General features: G+C 49.5%; 7 protein-coding genes across 7 annotated transcripts; 4 read left to right on the forward strand and 3 right to left on the reverse strand.

Moving 5' to 3' along the window:
- Positions 1-3,305: 3,305 nt before the first annotated feature.
- zrfB (low-affinity Zn(2+) transporter ZRT2) lies at positions 3,306-4,358 on the forward strand (the record flags this gene model as incomplete). Its single annotated transcript, XM_040837614.1, has 1 exon — positions 3,306-4,358. The coding sequence occupies one exon, from the start codon at positions 3,306-3,308 to the stop codon at positions 4,356-4,358; it is 1,053 nt and encodes a 350-aa protein (XP_040689200.1).
- Positions 4,359-4,679: 321 nt separating this feature from the next.
- On the forward strand, positions 4,680-5,143 carry fkbp3 (peptidylprolyl isomerase family protein FPR2; the record flags this gene model as incomplete). Its single annotated transcript, XM_040828262.1, has 2 exons — positions 4,680-4,912; positions 4,975-5,143. 2 exons carry the CDS (start codon positions 4,680-4,682, stop codon positions 5,141-5,143), a joined length of 402 nt encoding a protein of 133 aa, XP_040689201.1.
- Positions 5,144-5,355: 212 nt separating this feature from the next.
- On the reverse strand, positions 5,356-6,465 carry ASPWEDRAFT_59810 (uncharacterized protein; the record flags this gene model as incomplete). Its single annotated transcript, XM_040838473.1, has 1 exon — positions 5,356-6,465. One exon carries the CDS (start codon positions 6,463-6,465, stop codon positions 5,356-5,358), a length of 1,110 nt encoding a protein of 369 aa, XP_040689202.1.
- A 529-nt stretch (positions 6,466-6,994) lies between these two features.
- ASPWEDRAFT_172329 (PP2C family serine/threonine-protein phosphatase) lies at positions 6,995-8,137 on the forward strand (the record flags this gene model as incomplete). The annotated part of the gene is made up of 5 exons (XM_040830921.1): positions 6,995-7,042; positions 7,088-7,197; positions 7,246-7,540; positions 7,596-7,698; positions 7,752-8,137. The coding sequence occupies 5 exons, from the start codon at positions 6,995-6,997 to the stop codon at positions 8,135-8,137; spliced, it is 942 nt and encodes a 313-aa protein (XP_040689203.1).
- Positions 8,138-8,517: 380 nt separating this feature from the next.
- On the forward strand, positions 8,518-10,247 carry ASPWEDRAFT_513446 (acetamidase/formamidase family protein). Its single transcript, XM_040837575.1, has one exon. The coding sequence runs from the start codon at positions 8,898-8,900 to the stop codon at positions 9,876-9,878; it is 981 nt and encodes a 326-aa protein (XP_040689204.1). The 5' UTR covers positions 8,518-8,897; the 3' UTR covers positions 9,879-10,247.
- Positions 10,037-11,353, reverse strand: ASPWEDRAFT_513891 (uncharacterized protein). Its single transcript, XM_040837581.1, has 3 exons — positions 10,940-11,353; positions 10,318-10,872; positions 10,037-10,163 (listed from the first exon to the last, which is right to left on the reverse strand). Exons 1-2 carry the CDS (start codon positions 11,082-11,084, stop codon positions 10,349-10,351), a joined length of 669 nt encoding a protein of 222 aa, XP_040689205.1. The 5' UTR covers positions 11,085-11,353; the 3' UTR covers positions 10,037-10,163; positions 10,318-10,348.
- A 270-nt stretch (positions 11,354-11,623) lies between these two features.
- ftmD (O-methyltransferase ftmD) lies at positions 11,624-13,025 on the reverse strand (the record flags this gene model as incomplete). The annotated part of the gene is made up of 3 exons (XM_040830922.1): positions 11,624-11,801; positions 11,855-12,753; positions 12,798-13,025. The coding sequence occupies 3 exons, from the start codon at positions 13,023-13,025 to the stop codon at positions 11,624-11,626; spliced, it is 1,305 nt and encodes a 434-aa protein (XP_040689206.1).
- Between the last annotated feature and the right edge of the window lie 369 nt (positions 13,026-13,394).

Consider the following 13,394-nt stretch of genomic DNA (forward strand, 5'->3'; position numbering starts at 1 on the left):
TGGAGAACAGGGCTTCCCGTCCGCTCAGCCGTACTTAAGCCACACGCCGGCAGGTTAGTAGTTGGGTGGGTGACCACCAGCGAATCCCTGCTGTTGTATGTTTTTTTCCATTTTTTATATATGGTATTTTGTTGGAAAAAACCGTCTAAATAGAAATGTTCTTTTATCTGACTGTCTTTACAAATGTTTGTTTGGATGCCTCAAAAAGGGTCAACGGATCCAGCTTCAGTTGCCTATAGGTACATCCAAATAAGGAAATGTGATTGCCTCATCCGAGACCTCATAAATCACTATAAAGGGAAGTTACCGTCATCTATAACTTATACATGGAGCAGGAGCGCTTGACCAATGCCTGGGTGTGATAGTGATGGCAGTATTACAACAGAATCGCTTTTGTATATCAATACCTGAATTATTATGATGAATCTAAAGCTAATGTGGTCTGATGACTACAGTATTCGCTCTGACAGAATAAAAAGCAGCGTAGATTGGAAACTGGAATCCATCCAATTTGAAGTTTTATGAAATGTAGGTTCTTTAACTTGACCGGTAAGCCGACTCTTGTAGCTTCCATATGCCCAATTGTACATCGCCTCCCACCCGCTGCACTTTCTCTTCCATCTCTTCAGCTTCCGACTTCTTCCCCCCTTCATCAACCGCAGCCTGTTCTTCGCCATCCATGTCGATGCAAGAATTCAACGATATATATCCTTGTTACACTGCTATCATGAATTAGCATTCAGTAATTCAATAACCCTTATATGCTGATGCTGTTCCTCATTTTCCCCATCCCTATCTACCCCATGGTCAAGAAAAAGTTGGACCATGCCTACATTGCCCATGCTAGCAGCGAGATGAAGATGCGTAGGAGGACCAGTAGTCCCGGCTTCCAAATCATCATCATTTGATGGCGTTAATCCGTGCGTTAATAGATATCGGCCTACTTCCAAGTATCCACGACCGATAGCCGCATAGAGGATCTGGGAGTGACGAAAGTCGGTTCTATGACGATGCAAGACTTCAACGGCATCAATCGAACCCTTGTAGCAAATTACCGCTGCTGGCCGGAGCGGTACCCGGCGACCGTGAGGCAATGTAGGGTCTGCACCATGGTGAAGTAGACAATCTAGAAAATCGGCCGAGCTACAGGTTGAAACAGCGAGGACCAGTGGAATTCCATCACCGTCAAGGAAGCTCCCTGTACAAGACAGGGGGTCATTGGCGCAGAAAGCTTTAATCAGAGGAATTGAGTGCGAGTAGACGGACCAGCGAATGGTTTCCTCTGAGAGGCGGATGTCGGGGAAACGTTGGAGTAAATAGTCGACAAATTTAGCCAGTCTGCGGGTGGTTGATCGGATAATGCTGAATATACTGCTTTGCACATCATTTCCTGGACTGCCTCGGACGAAGGCGCGTGATTGGCAAGAAGAGTGGCGATCGAGGATAGATCACCGGTGGAACAGGATCGTAGTAATTTCTCGTCGATGGAGTCCATGACTAGTTGCATCCAGCATCCAAGCAAAATTGTCAAGATGAGCATGAGAGATCCGAGAAATAATTCAAACGAGGCACCGCAATTGCTCAGCCATAGCAGTCATCTAACTGCAATCCAACAACCGTTAGAAAGTTAGCAGCTTCATCTTTGCCCATCACAGAACATCCAATTTCATATCCCTGTCACCATTTAGCCGGGGATAGAGCGGCTAATATGCAATACGACCATCCAATGCCTGCACGGACGGAAAGGTAAATGGCCACGAGGAGTAAAGCTTGACAGATTGAAACCTCAAACCGTCCACAGGGCTTATGAGGCTTTTTGCTGGATCTCAGATGATGATATCACATTGGGCATACTCCCTCACCCGATGGCGGGGTTGTATGGAGCGGGTGTTTGAACTATGCATCGGACGCATAGGAGGACAGTAGTCCGTATTCGGTGCGTCGACCGAAGCAGTCACCGAAATCAGAGTGCCTGGCTGTAGTATCTGGATAGATTCCAAGCGAAGGAAGCAAGTGAAAGTTATTCGTCAGAATTTTTGAGAGATGGCGTTGGTGAGATGGAACAAGTGCGAAGTTATTCTTCTGGCCGTCGACCTTGGAGGCCAACCGTTATTAATGCTTCGAATATCGACAAGTCAAGATGGACCGCGCCAAGGCGCTAAGCGGATAATACAGCCAACCCCTCCAAGACACCGCTTTGAATCAGCGATTACTGATTGGCTGGATTCTGCTAGCCCCCACTTCAAACTCTTCCCTTGAAAATTCAAATCTCGACTTCATGTTCTCAGTATGACCTCTTGGCTACTTGTGCTGGCTCAATATTGCCAGTATACTCAATATCCACTATCAGAATATCGATTATTAACATTTATATCCAATATCCAACAGGTAAGTGTGTGTATTCTCGCAAAGATCTCATGTTGATTTAATATGAACAGTTCTCGGGGAACACGTGACTCCTACCCCACTACAGCCGCTATTCCAGCCAACCAGAGGCTGCGAGATGCATTCCCCAAGGTCCTCCAGAGTGGTTCCTCGACATCCTTTTTATCGTCCTGACGTCTACGAGCCACCTTTGGTAGGCCCGCTTTCTCCCAAGGTCCCCAGGTGCGGCCAACCTCTGCCAACTGGAAAAACCATCAAAAAATCTCACAATGGACTGCCATCCTCCGACCATCTCCACGTCTGCCTTTGGGCCTCTATTACTTTCAGTGTCTATAGATTGTGACGGGTAGTTATTCGCCTGCTATTACACTGCTACTACCATATCGGTCGATCGAGAGTTGCTGGCTTGACTCTCATCTCCCATCCCACGATACCAAGATATCAAACGGTCCGACCACGACTGCTTAGCGTGCTTGACACCTAATCCCTGCGTCTGTTTCGCCTGGAGAACATCTTGTTTGAGTTCTTGCCCGCGGTCTGTACCGTCGTCCGGGGACCTTGAGGACGCTGAGCCCACCGACATCCACGAGGCGAGACGCACTAAACAGGACGCCATAAGCGCCGAGCGAAATCAACACAAAGCAGGGAAGAAGAGGAAGATCCCATAAAGAAAAGGGGATTTGGCCCTCGCGCTATTTGAAGGCTCGCAGACCTGCCATATATCGGATATCTCAGCCGCCTGCATCCTATCTTCCCTCTTTTCTTGTCTTTCTTAGATCTTCAGGGTCCATTCCTATTTTCGTGAAACCTGCGTGGCACCTGTCAGACCTCTCTTTTCTTTTTCTTCCCCTCCTCTCACTGGCCCGTGCTGTTGTGACCCTGTCCTCAATTTTTCAGTCGACTCGCCAACGCACGCCATAATGGCCTCGGAAATCTTCCACGCGCTCCTCCCACGGGAGGATGCACCTGCTTGTGATACAGGCAACAAATTTGATGGTCGCATGGGTCTGCGTATCTCGTCGATCTTCGTCATCATGGTTGGCTCCATGTTTGGCGCCGTCTTCCCCGTTTTTGCCAACAGCTTTCGGGGTAAGGGTGTCCCAGGATGGGCATTCTTCATCGCCAAGTACTTTGGTTCCGGTGTCATTATTGCCACGGCTTTTATTCATTTGCTTGCTCCTGCAGAAGAGGCATTGACCAATGAATGTCTGACCGGCCCAATCACCGAGTACAGCTGGGTGGAGGGCATCGTCCTTATGACCATCGTCGTCCTATTCTTTGTTGAGTTGATGGTTATGAGATACGCTCGCTTTGGCGAAAGTCACGCCCATGAGTTGGCACACGACCACCACTCGCATGGAAAGGAAATCCCTGTCTCGACCGTGGATCCTAAAACAGTCATGCCCGGCGAAGACCACCTGGGCCACGGTCGTGAGCACCATGACGCCGAAATGGCCGAGAAGGACACTTCCCTCGAGGACTACGTGGCCCAGTTGACCTCTATTTTCATTTTGGAATTCGGCATTATTTTCCACTCCATTTTCATTGGATTGACCCTGGCGGTGTCCGGATCGGAATTCGTCACGCTGTACATTGTCCTTGTCTTCCACCAAACCTTTGAAGGCCTGGGTTTGGGGTCTCGCCTGGCCACGATCCCGTGGCCCCGATCGAAGCGGTTGACCCCTTACTTGCTAGGATTTGGCTATGGCATCTCCACCCCAATTGCGATTGCTATCGGATTGGGGGTGCGCAACAGCTATCCCCCAGAGGGCCGCACCACCCTCATTGTCAACGGAGTATTCGACTCGATCTCCGCTGGCATTCTGATCTACACAGCTCTCGTGGAACTCATGGCCCACGAGTTCATGTTCAGCACATCCATGCGAAAAGCACCCATTCGGGATGTTCTTGCTGCTTTCTTCCTTTTGTGCTTGGGCGCTTTGCTTATGGCTTTGCTGGGTAAATGGGCTTAATTGCTTGAATTTATGTTAATGTTATTGTTTGGGATTCATGTATATAGGAACATTTAGACGGATATCAAAATTGGGCTGGCTCATTACGTTAATATTTATCCTGCAAATTACTCTAGACGTATTACTCGTATGTTGCCTGTAGTTATCCATACATAGTTGAGATGGAGGTCTGTGCCCGCTAACTCCGAGCACTCGCCGGTCAGAGCTTCAATTCAACTCAGTTAACCACGTTTTCCAACAACCTACTCCCAACCTCACCATCAACAACCATTACCCCCCTATCACCACAATCACAATTAATCAAAAGAATTAACAATCAAAATGCGTTTCTCCCTCCTCACCACCCTCCTCTCCCTCACTTCCCTCGCCGTCTCCGCAGAACTCGGCATCGAAACAACCCACTCGACCGACTGCACCCGCAAAACAACCAAAGGCGACACCATCCACATGCACTACCGCGGTACCCTCGCCTCTGACGGCTCCGAGTTCGACGCGAGCTACAACCGCAACAAGCCGTTGACGTTTAGAGTTGGGTCGGGAATGGTTATTAAGGGGTGAGTTTCAACACATATTTTTAGTGAAGTATGAATGTATGGCTAACGATTGCGATGTTTAGATGGGACGAAGGTCTTTTGGACATGTGTGTTGGTGATAAGCGGACTTTGACGATTCCCCCCGAGTACGGATATGGGCAGCGGGCTATTGGGCCGATTCCTGCGGGCTCGACGTTGGTTTTTGAGACGGAGTTGGTGGGCATTCAGGGGGTTGATAAGGATGAGTTGTAGATGTGATATGTGATATAATACGGGATATTGTTATATTATTGGTCATGATTGTATGTACTATGGTATGCTGTGAGAATATCATTATGTTGTACAGTATGTGTATCTTCTAGGGTATTGGTATCTATATCACCAAGGGTATAGTACAGTCTATCGCAGACAGCAGGGAGAACATAATATGTGCAGGGAAGAAACGAAAAGAAGAGGAAGCGAGACTAATCCATCGAATCGAGATTATTCTCACCCGCAGCCTCATTCTCCGAAACCAGAATCCCAACCAGACACTCCCCCAGTATAGCATCCCAATTCACCCACGGATGAATCTCCATGAACAACTTTCCCGAATCCTTCCCAGCACCCCGTAGCAGCTCGCCCTTCCCGCCCGGATGAAACGGGACGTATGGCTGGATGTTAAACACCTTGCCCTGATAGGAGGTCCACGCGTCGGCGCCCTTTCGGCCATTCTGCGCCTTGAGCATCGACGGCGTCACCCGGATCAGACCCGGGGGCAGGTTCGCCCCGCGCAGGTTGTTTTTGGGGTTGGAGGTGAGCGCGGCCCAGTCAAGGGGAGAGAAGCCTGGTTCGAGGACGGCTCTTTTGGACGAAGGGGATGGTTTGAGGGTCTTTGTGGGGGCTAGGCTGTTGCTCATTGGGGGGCGGCTGCTGGTGGGAGGGGCTCGGAGGGAGGATGCAGCGGATGGAGGGGGGCGGAGGGAGTTGCCTGCGCTGGGGCGAGGGGGGAGTCGTCCTGGGGTTAACAGCGAGGAGGACTGAGGGAGTTGTGGTCGAGGTTGAGATTGATTTTGCTGGGCTGTCGGGCGCAGGCGCGGGAGCGGAGGGGGAGGCATTAACGAGGAGGAAGTCGATGATGGTTGCGGTGGTGGCGGCATAGTTAGCGACTCTGGATTGTTGGTCATGATGGAGGGAGTCGACGATGAAGATGCAGATGGTTGTTTGATCGAGGCGTGATTATCATTCCGCAGTCCCTGGCTGGATTGTTCAGTTGTGGGGCGTGGGTTATCATCCAGGCTGAACGTTGGCACTTGGAGAACTGGCGTCGAGGCCGATGCTTTGGGTGTCGACTGTGCATCCTCTGCCTCTTCTCCATCGCCATCACGCGAAGAATCTGCCTCATCTACCGGCTTCACATTCTTGGCCTCCACGTCTTCTCCGCCCGAAGCTGGGACGGTTTTTTCGGAGATCGGTTCCGGTTGGGGTCGAGGGGTAGACGAGGGTTCGGGATCGAGCGGCCAGGAACGAGGGGGATAACGGTAGAGGACGAAACATGCCGTCGCAATGAGTGTAGCCACTCCAACCCAGCCCATGGCGGGCTATTCAAGTCCAGGATAGTCGAGAGGAGAGATGGAAGGAGAAGAATTGAGAATCAGGCGGAGAGAGCGAGGCGAAACATGACGACAGAAAATAATCCGCGGCGGAAGTTGCTCGATTACTCGATTCAGTTAGTCCGCGTCGCTTTATTTACAACTGACCATTGACTACAGATAATACTATTAATGATTTATGATTTGTTATCTGTGATCTGTGATCTTTTTATTCTACAAACATACTGAGGATCTGAAGATATGAACTCAACAGACGAGATGTCATTGGCAAACCTAATCAACATCGGTGGCTATCAATGGATAATGGCAAAGAACCATAGATGAGCAGCGCGTGACGCAGGAGCATTCAAGAGCATAAATAGGCCATGATGTCAGCCATCATCACCCAGATCCAAGGACAGCAACTATGGAAGAATATCGAGACTTGCTTTTTCTGCCTCTTGTTGTATCCCTCTGTTGTATAGCCCTGGCAGTGAGGATATTGTGGACGCAAATGTTCCGGAACACTCTAATGTCGACATCAGATGCGGTTCTGCTTTTTGATGCAGGCGCAGGCCAAGTAAGCCACTCGAGCTGGTATAGGATATTGACTGATGGATGCTAGGCTCAAGGAGGTCGACAATTCCAAGAAGATCGATGCACATTAGTCCTGCCGGATCAGTTTCCTTCCAAAACGGAGGATAAGCTTGCCTTCTTTGCAGTTTACGACGGACAGTGAGTGTTCAATACCACAGCTAAAAGAACCTTACACTAACCCAACAGTGGTTCGCAGTTAGTCGCAGAGCATGCCAGTCGAAACCTACACTTTCTGCTCGCGAAGCGTCCAGAGTTTGACCTTGGCGATTATGAAGGGGCCATCAAAGGTGCGCTGGCAGATGAAGACGGCGTTCTGCTCGATCGTTTCAAGAACGAAGCCACGGAACCTGCTGTTTCTGGATCGACTGTTGCATTATGCTTTATCAACCTGACAAAAGGCGATTTGGTCGTCGCCAACCTTGGAGACTCTCACGTTATTCTAGCTGAACGGGACCCTAGAACGGAGCGTCCATGTCATATCGTAAGTTAGCATATATGCCTGTTGATGCGACATGGTGATAACATGGGTGAACCAGCGACGTCTCACGAAGTCCCATAAACCAGATGCTCCTAGTGAAAAGTCACGAATCGAGGAGGCTGGTGGGGTTATCAACACGCGCAGTGGAACTGCCCGTGTAGGTGTGTACCCTCACATCCCATTCAAACGGCAGATGGTGACATTCTATCCACAGGGGCGCTGAACATGTCGCGAGCAATTGGTGACCTGCAGTACAAGAATCCCATTAACACGATCGAAGACGAGGGAACGAGTCAAAAGACACGGCGGGCTTCATCGTCGTCGTCTGCCCCTGAAACCCGGGGTAACTTTTTGTCCAACGAACCGGATATGATGAGACTCAAACTATCGCCAGACCGACGTTACTTGCTTGTTGTTGTGTCAGATGGGATCAGTGACTCGACCGACGATGCGACTCTGATTAATCACATCATGAAACTGTCGACGCGGGGAATGATGGCGGGTGATATAGCGCAAGAAGTAGCGTCTCTGACGGCGAGCCGGCGAGGAAGTGATAATCGATCGTGTTTAGTGGCATTCTTAGATGGACAGGATTCTTGAGAACTGTTTATAGCCTATAAGCCTGATACTGTAAGTGTTAGTGTATGTAAAAAATGCCAGATTACCACCATGCCCAAACAAGCAGGTCGTTTTCTCCTCCACACCCGGCCGGGTCCATATTAATTTACTTGTCCCCGTTGGAAACACGACCATGTCTGCACGGCAGCGAATTATTTGGCCCTCCCTCTGCTCGCACAGCCCGGGGTTTCTGGTTTTTCTGGTGGCACGAGGCGTCGAGGCGTGCAGTATCTGTGATGATTTGAGATTTCTCTTTGTTCTGGAGGGGCCGTCTTAGTCATCCTGCCAGTCTGATTGGGCTTCAGCAAAGTTACATCTCCTCATCCTGCTCGATAAGCCCACGCAGACGCCCACATCCCCTCGTCAAGGATGAACCTGCTGGCGATGCTCGAACTAGTCGACGTGCTTTGTGTGACTTGCGGCTCCCCATCTTGCTAGAAGGCCCCCCTTTATTTCTCTCTCCTGCTTGATCAGGAAGCTAGATAGGCACTCAAACTTCCGGGGTGTGGGGACTGCGACACTGACACCTGAGCCCGCCATGACTGTCCAATACTGAAGCTGCTCCCATTTTCTCTTCCGGGATTTTCTCTTTCGGCATTCTGGCCCTTGATCCTGCAATTTATCCATGAGAAAATCCTTCTTTTCCAGAACATATTTGTTGTCTGTGTGTTGCTGCATCTCCCCACTGTTATTCTTGATTCTTGATTCTTGATCCCTCTCTTCTGGCCCATTCTGCTCCGGTATGGGCTCAGCTTCACAGTGCAATTCTTTTCATGTCGGACGAAAGCACGGCCATCTACAATGGTCGAAGAGTCTCCCTCCAGTCTTGACCGTCTCGTCGGGGGACCAGGTCTCCTTCGATGCCATTGACAGCAGCAATGGCCAGATTGGACCAATGTCCGATGCGTCAACTATCACCTCGCTGGACATTAGCATCGCGAACCCTGTTTTCGGCCCGGTGTTTGTGGAATCGGCAGAGCCCGGTGACGTGCTCAAGGTCGAGATCTTGGGATTGGAAGTTGCCGACTGGGGATGGTCGGCCATCATCCCGGGGTTTGGGCTGCTGGCCGACGAGTTTCCAGATCCAGCACTGAATATCTGGAAACTGGACGAGGGTCGAGGATGCACGACGTTCAAAGACAAAGTTCGAATACCGCTGCGGCCGTTCCTGGGATGCATGGGCGTGGCCCCTGCAACCGACGATGATCTTTCTACCATCCCCCCGACAGCGGCTGGGGGTAACATGGATTGTCGAGACCTGACTGTTGGGTCAGTTGTTTACTTTCCGGTGCACACTCGCGGGGCCCTGTTTAGCTGCGGCGACGGCCACGCCGCACAAGGACACGGGGAGGTCTGCGGGACAGCGATCGAGACCGTGGTCAAGGCGACGCTCCGACTGGAAGTATGCAAGAACCAGCCGTGGGTGACGGCACCTCAATACCAAACACCACCGAAAGCGATGATGCGGAATCCGATTCCCGACCACGGCCACTACGCGGCAATGGGGATCGATGCGAGCCTGCCCGAGGCCAGCAAGAAAGCCGTCCGAAACATGATACAATGGCTGGTGGCCACCAAGGGACTCAGCCGGAGCGAGGCATACATACTGGTTAGTATTGTGGGAGATCTCCAGATTGCTGAGGCGGTCAACATGCCCAATTACACGGTCTCAATGTCTCTTCCACTGGGGATATTCTGCCCAACACCGGTGTCGGTGATATGATACGAGAAACGATTTAGCGGTGTTTTATCTTTGGTTTGGTTAGTTTTATTGGTTTGTTCAGCCTTTTGGTTCCTATCGAATGGTTATCCTGCACATGCCCTTTGTTAGTCGATACCCCTTTGTGTTCCATTGGCGATATAGCAGTCTAGTTAATGATTACTGCATGATCAAGATCTTGCTTACTGTTAGACATGTGGGATAATCGTTCTCCACCCTTCGTTAAATAAGCTGCACACTATACCGGCATTAAATCCTGCCTAGCAATACGAGATCTCCTATCGATAACTGATGAACTCTTAGTCATTATCATCTTTACCAGCAAGATAGAGGTATTGTCCCTCCCTATGGTAAAATCCAATCTAATAATATCAATCAAATAGAAGAATATGAATATGATGAATTGCAAAAACACGCTTTATCAATAAAAATGGTATCATACAAGAAAGCCAAATCACACCCCATAATCTAGTTTAGCATCTTGGTACTTGCTGGTATTGAGCGCCTTGAGAATAGGGATTATAGGCGGTATAGTGAGGATGAGGTTGAGGTTGAACAGCCTGCGCATAAGGATTATACGCCGTATAGTGAGGCTGAGGACAGGGCTGAGGATGAGCTTGAAGTTGCTGCTGAGCCTGCAATTGGGCTTGATGCTGATGCTGCTGCTCTATCCCCTCCTTGGCCTCCTTTTCCTTCTTATGAGCAAGCTTATCCAACTTGCCCGCAAACTTTAACGAAGCAGCAAAGTGGTGTTCCTTTTTCTCCTCTTCGTGTTCTTCCTCTTTCTCTTCCTCTCCCTCTTCCTCGTGCTCTTGTTCTTCATCTTCATCTTCGTCTTCGTTGTCGCTGTCACTATCACTGCTGCTGCTTCCACTATCGCTGTCGTTATCACTTCCACTGTCGTCATCATCATCATCCTCATCATTAAGCGCCTTGGCTACTTTGACAGCGATTTTCCCGATCTGGCGCCATGTGTGGGCATCGCCGAGGCCGCGGTCTGAAAAAAAAAAAAAACATTATATCAGCTTTCGACGATTTGTATGTGAAGCCCCGGGGAGGCTAACCACTAGACGGTTCATCGATTTCGTCGGTGAGTTGGTCTTGTTTGTGTGTTGGTTGGGCCCATGCGGACTGTGTTTTGTTAGTTGGAGATTGAGGATGGGGGGTATGTACCATGTCGGGGGTGCTGTAGTAAGTTGCGGCGGCCATTATGTTGTATTTGTTTTTGATGGTGGATGTAGATGAAGATATTGATTGATTGATTGATTGATTGATTGATTGATTGATTGATTGTTTTGGATTGGATTGGATTGAGTAGAAGTAGAAGTAGAAGAGTTGATTGATGATGATTGATGAAGACCAGAAACAACAAGCTGCTTATATGTCAATCCTCCATCTAATCAAACCATCAAGGCTGTACATTCAATCCAAGGCAGATCCACAGCCTTCGTATACAAAAAAGCCAATCTACCAAACCAGCGATGTGCAATCGATACTACCCGAATAGGAAATAATCCACTTCCTCCCCAAGGCCCGAAGCGAGACTAACAAGAACGACGTGAAGATCCGACCAATCAGGGCTAAGAACCAGCCTCGAGAATTTTGTATAGGAACCCCCCTGATCGGCATTGGAAGCTTGGTTCTTTCATTCTTAAACAAACAGTATGTAGTAAACGCTGCCTTTGACATTACGTGGTTGTTAGATTATTTGACAAGACAGGCTGTGCTGTGCTTCTATTAATGGATGTCTAATTTCCTGGCCAGATCACTTCGATAGCACCGGTTGGAAAGTCGGCACTGCTGGGTTGTGACTGGTGGATGTGGCCGATTTGGAAGCGTGAGTCGGCTTGTTTGATGAGGGTTTTGAAGTCTTCGAGTTCGCGTTCGCGCGCGTTGTGGTTTGTTAGCATTAGCATGTCTAAGGCTCTGTTATCGTTTAGTTAGAGATGGCTTTGATAGATGCTATGTAGGGGGAATACCGGATCTTCTTTTCGACTAGCAGGCCCATAGTCCCCGGCTCAGGGAGAATGTGGTCGATGATGATAATCCGCGCACCAGGTCTAAGGACCGGGATTTGATTGCGCAGGATACGCACGCAGTAATGGTCTGGCCAGTTGTGTAGACAGTGTTTGAGGATATACGCATCAGCGATACGTGTCTGGGGCGTGAAGAAATCATACGCCATGAAGTTTACCCTTGGTCTTAGGTGTTCTGGGATGGACTGTTCGGCACCCACGATGGTCTGTGGGAGGTCCTGCACGGTGAGAGAAAGGTTTGGGAGGGCCTCGACGAGAGGGAGGGTCTTGTCGCCGGTTGATCCGCCAATGTCGACTATGTGGATGGCTGATTGTGAGCCTGATAGGTTTGACCAGGGGTAGTAGTGCAGGATTTCCATCCCGGGAAGAGCATGGGAGGCCTGATGGATGGTGGAGTCAGGAAAGGACGCGAAAGAAGCCATAGCGTTGGCGAAATTCGAAGCCAGGATAGGCTGATCCTGCATGGCGTCGTACATGCTTTTCGAGGAGTGAAAGGCAAGCGACCACGGGGCGTGATGCGGTTCTTGATCTTTGAAGTTCTCCAATGCAGGGACGATGTGTGGATAGCTGGCGTAGGAGGAGTCGCCCATCAGCCAGAGGAGACCTGCCAGGTGAGGTTCTTCGGATAGTTGGAGAGAGGCGAGAGAGTGTGCGACGAAGCCCTTTCGGGGCTCGCAGAAGAGACGGTGATAGACCATTGCGTAACGAAGGATGCGGCGCACGTCGAGTTCGGAAATGCCACCGCATTGTTTGGCGAGTTCTGTATAGGAAATGTCGCCGTCGCGGGGGACTTTGGATGCGATGGACCAGCGGGAGATGGCTTGTAGACTGGCTCCGTTGTACTGATAAATTAGCTATATTCATATCAATAGACTGCATGACATACAAAAGGACGCAACGGTGCAACTGGACCCTGCAGCAAGTCAATCAGCTCGGTCGCAGATTCAATAGCATCCAGACGCGATTTCTCCACGTCTGCATCGGTGATGCCAAAATCTCTTGGGCCGGTGGCATCGAATGAAGGCGAGGGATGGTTGTTGTTTTGCTGGTGTTGGTCAAGTTTGGTGGTGTTGGCCAGGACAGATTGTGCTAGTTGGGTGATTCTTGAAGACATTTTGAGTTGATGTTGTGTTGAAGATGAGGATTCCTGGGGATTCTTCTGGTGTTTTGTTGATGAGGGGTTGGGTATAACTTATGCAGCTGCTTTGGGTGTTTGTGCATGCATAGAAGTTTATCCTATCAACTATAGCCATATTATCATCAACACGGTATAATTTAATACTATAGTATAATAGAATACATAAGCTGAGTCATTATACTGTGGCTGTGTCAAGGCAGCCATCGACTATAAATCAACTACACAGCATCTTACAGCAGTATCAACAACATGTCGTATAACAAAGCCATCGTCGTCGATAATGGGTATGTTTCATCCTTAAATACACATATGAACATCGCTAACAATAAACAGCAGCTCTACATG

Source organism: Aspergillus wentii (genome assembly GCF_001890725.1).
Source record: "Aspergillus wentii DTO 134E9 unplaced genomic scaffold ASPWEscaffold_4, whole genome shotgun sequence".
Lineage (NCBI taxonomy): Eukaryota > Fungi > Ascomycota > Eurotiomycetes > Eurotiales > Aspergillaceae > Aspergillus > Aspergillus wentii.